The sequence below is a fragment of the Antedon bifida genome, chromosome 7, assembly GCF_963402885.1.
Source record: "Antedon bifida chromosome 7, ecAntBifi1.1, whole genome shotgun sequence".
Classification (NCBI taxonomy): domain Eukaryota; kingdom Metazoa; phylum Echinodermata; class Crinoidea; order Comatulida; family Antedonidae; genus Antedon; species Antedon bifida.
This window is the reverse complement of record NC_136232.1, coordinates 13,023,716-13,026,972: the sequence shown is the minus strand read 5'-3', so window position 1 is coordinate 13,026,972 and position 3,257 is coordinate 13,023,716. Positions and strand designations below refer to the sequence as shown.

At 34.6% G+C, this 3,257-nt stretch overlaps 1 protein-coding gene across 1 annotated transcript; it reads right to left on the bottom strand.

Annotated features, from left to right (window-relative positions):
• Positions 1-346: 346 nt before the first annotated feature.
• LOC144848238 (NXPE family member 1-like) lies at positions 347-2,395 on the bottom strand. The gene is made up of 4 exons (XM_078704952.1): positions 2,390-2,395; positions 1,669-2,252; positions 1,396-1,448; positions 347-1,166 (listed from the first exon to the last, which is right to left on the bottom strand). Exons 1-4 carry the CDS (start codon positions 2,393-2,395, stop codon positions 385-387), a joined length of 1,425 nt encoding a protein of 474 aa, XP_078561078.1. The 3' UTR covers positions 347-384.
• Between the last annotated feature and the right edge of the window lie 862 nt (positions 2,396-3,257).

Sequence of the window (3,257 nt, the reverse complement as noted above, 5' to 3'; positions counted from 1 at the left end):
AGAGTTTTTAAACAAAATTCCTGATTTCATCGGTACATTTTCAACTCAATTTCAATTGTACCGGTCAAAGTAATTTCCGGGTTCACGATGAGTTCAACTTGCAACTACCTGGTTTCAACTAAGTTGGCCGTTACGTTAGTGGCTATAGCCATTTTAGTTTTTTGTTTATTTTCGGAACGGACCGCGCGTGTAAATGTGCAGTAGTTAAAAAAATATTATACTGCAAATTAATAAAGATCAAATTAAATAGAGGGGGAGCAAGCGAAGCGAGCTCACCCTCTAGTAGATATAAGAAAGCTTAATATAATCTCTATGGGTATTTATTATCATTTTAATGTGCACGTGACAATGTTGAATCTTCTTCACAGAAGCACACACACAATACTATTCTATATTACAAACATGGGAAAGAAACAAATGTAGCTCTTGATAAATAACTTTCATCGGCATGTGAATTCTATTTGCACATGGGTACGCCAAATTCATATCCCATACGTCAATAATATGAATACCAATATCTTTAAATATATCGAGATAAAAACTACGTACATCATAAATTAATCTATCACCAGTATATAGAAGAGAAGTGCCTGTGTCGTGATTTCGAGGTTTTGGAGTTTTAGCAACAAAGACTGTATTAGGACAACGCTTCCGTAATCTCAATATTGTTTGACGCAAGAGATAAAGTCTGTCAATGAAACTATCTTTCACCCACTGTGTATAATGGGCCCATGGACTAACAACAATAATGTAATTACATGTGCTAGAGTCTAGGTTATCCAAGATCTCATATTCCCATCTACCAATGCGGTAAGGGCAAGGACTGTGTCCTATTGAATATGGATGAAAATGAAATGTTAGATTGAGTACATCACTCGAATGATACGTTAACTTAGCGTTAGGTCTTTTTGTCATGTTCGTTTTTCGGAGGTCTAGAAGATCTAGTAAACCTACGGTCCATTGCCTAGTCGTGGAATCTCCAAAGAGGTAGATATGTTTTCCTTTTACACACTGCTTTATTTCCGCCGTTGTCCACTGCTTCGACTTACATCTTAGTGACGTCCAGATGTCTTTGACCCAGAAACCATCACTAAGTGTAACTGGTAAATTTGCTTTGCATTTTGGTAGGCCTGTAAACAGCTTAGTTAACTTGTCTTCACTAGTTTCTGTGTAATAACATAATATGTTTCTAAGCGTATTATTTAAGCTTATTATTATGATATGCTGGTTTTAGATTCATTCATCAAAACAAACATCATCATTCCAATTATTCTACTGTTCATAAGCTTTATTGGTTATAGTGGTTCATATGGGTTTGAAACTCAAATAGACAAGTTTTGCTAATCTATAATCTACAAGGTAACCCTAATAATAGAAAACGAATAAATGCATTACCTGTAATGTTTATTTTAAGCGGACCATTCAAAATTCTTACGTAAGTCACAGATCTACAAAAACATATTTTATTCTTTATTCATTTAATGTAAAATTATATACGGTTTCGATCTTATAGGCCTATATCATTGCATGATCAAAGCACCAATGGTTTATATTTTATTTCCAAACACACATTGATTTTTCGTTCAAGTGATCCGAGTACCAGTATTTCGGGTGTTCAGACCTATTGCATTTAAGTAATCAATTAAAATAGATTTAAGATGCACTTACTTGTGAAATAGAGCCGCATTTGCAGCTAATAGTTCGGAAAATATTTTCTCGATGAGAGGAATCTTCGACTTAAGTGACGTCAGTGAGTCACAGGTAAGTATTGTTTGTTTTGGTTTATCACATAAAAACACGGTTTTCCCCATCGCCAAAGGAAAACTATAAATGCATTTATTACTGTAGTTAAACTGTACACCTAATGCACATTTAGTAATCTCATAGGTGACGTTAGAGGTGAATTTCCCATCCCAAGACGCTCTATCTTCCATCGACCAAAGTACATTTTCAATAAACTTAGTTGTTTCAGACGGATGTACCAATATAATTTCAACATCATATTCACCTGGCTGTGCAGCAAAAAACTTAGCCTCATAAGTACCGTTATCAAAATCAGTTATCTTGCCTGCTACATTTACAACTTTATTTCTTATAGTTGCATACCAAAAATCTCCTCCTCTTCGGGAATGACTGTTGTTGATATCTCTAGCTTCAATTATCACACTAAAGTAGCCACCGACATTAACAGATTGTCCAGAATGCTTAAAATAATACCTTGTGTTTGTCGAATTTGTAATTCTTGTGTAATTCTGTAAAATTAAATACAATGATTATTAATAATGAATAGATAATTATAATTACTAGATGGTTCGCGAATAGATGTCGGCGTAAAAAACTGGCAATGTTCAATGTACCGAAATACCTGTCACATGGAGCAAATAAATACAGACATGGTGATTGATTTAGTTGGTTTGGCGGAGTTGGTGTTGGTGATGATGGATGATGGCGGTGATTGTGGTGGCGGTTGTGGTGGTGGTGACGGTGACGATAGTGGTGATGGTGATGGCGGCGCTGACAGCGTTGGCGGTGATGATGATGATGGTGGTGATTGTGGGGTGTCAGATGAAATCGGTCGCGCTTGAAATCGGTCGCGTTTGAAATCGGTCGCGATAAAATCAACTTCCGGTATTTTGTATGGCGCGCCGCTAGAGCTATACTTTTGATTATATCGGTCGCGTTTGAAATCGGTCGCGCTATTTTGTATGGATCGAGCGGGATGCATGCTAGAGCGGGATATACATTTTTCGTTTATATAGATTTAATTGATATTTTTAAGGAACTAGATTATTTATGTGGATATTTGTTACTTGGTTAATAAATATTTATTATTAATCATTAATTTATTTTTTTTTTGTATTTCACAGGTCTCGGAGAAGGACGGTGTCTTTTCAAAATGGCCATTTCTAAACACGTTTAAATATTATATTAGGCATATTGTTATATTAGGCATATAATAATTTACCTCTATTTATATGTACTGTAATTAATATATTATATAGAGAATATACGTTTGTCGTGTCTTTTATTATGCAAACAATTACGTATGGTTTTAGGATATTAATAAAATATATAGATAATATGCCGATGATAGATGTGAGAATAATAATGTATGGATAATAAAGGTGGACACAATTCTCAAAGAGGTAATGCACTGATATTTAAACGTTTAGATTTACGAACGGCGTATGAATGCGAGACACTGAGTTGCACTTACTTAATTATTTACATTAAATGATTATTATAAATGAAGAAAA

Coding starts and splice junctions, on each gene's coding strand:
- LOC144848238 (XM_078704952.1), bottom strand. Junction 1,449..1,668: donor AATGCGGCTCTATTTCACAA/GTAAGTGCATCT, acceptor ATGTTTTTGTAG/ATCTGTGACTTACGTAAGAA. Junction 1,167..1,395: donor GCTTAAAATAAACATTACAG/GTAATGCATTTA, acceptor GTTATTACACAG/AAACTAGTGAAGACAAGTTA.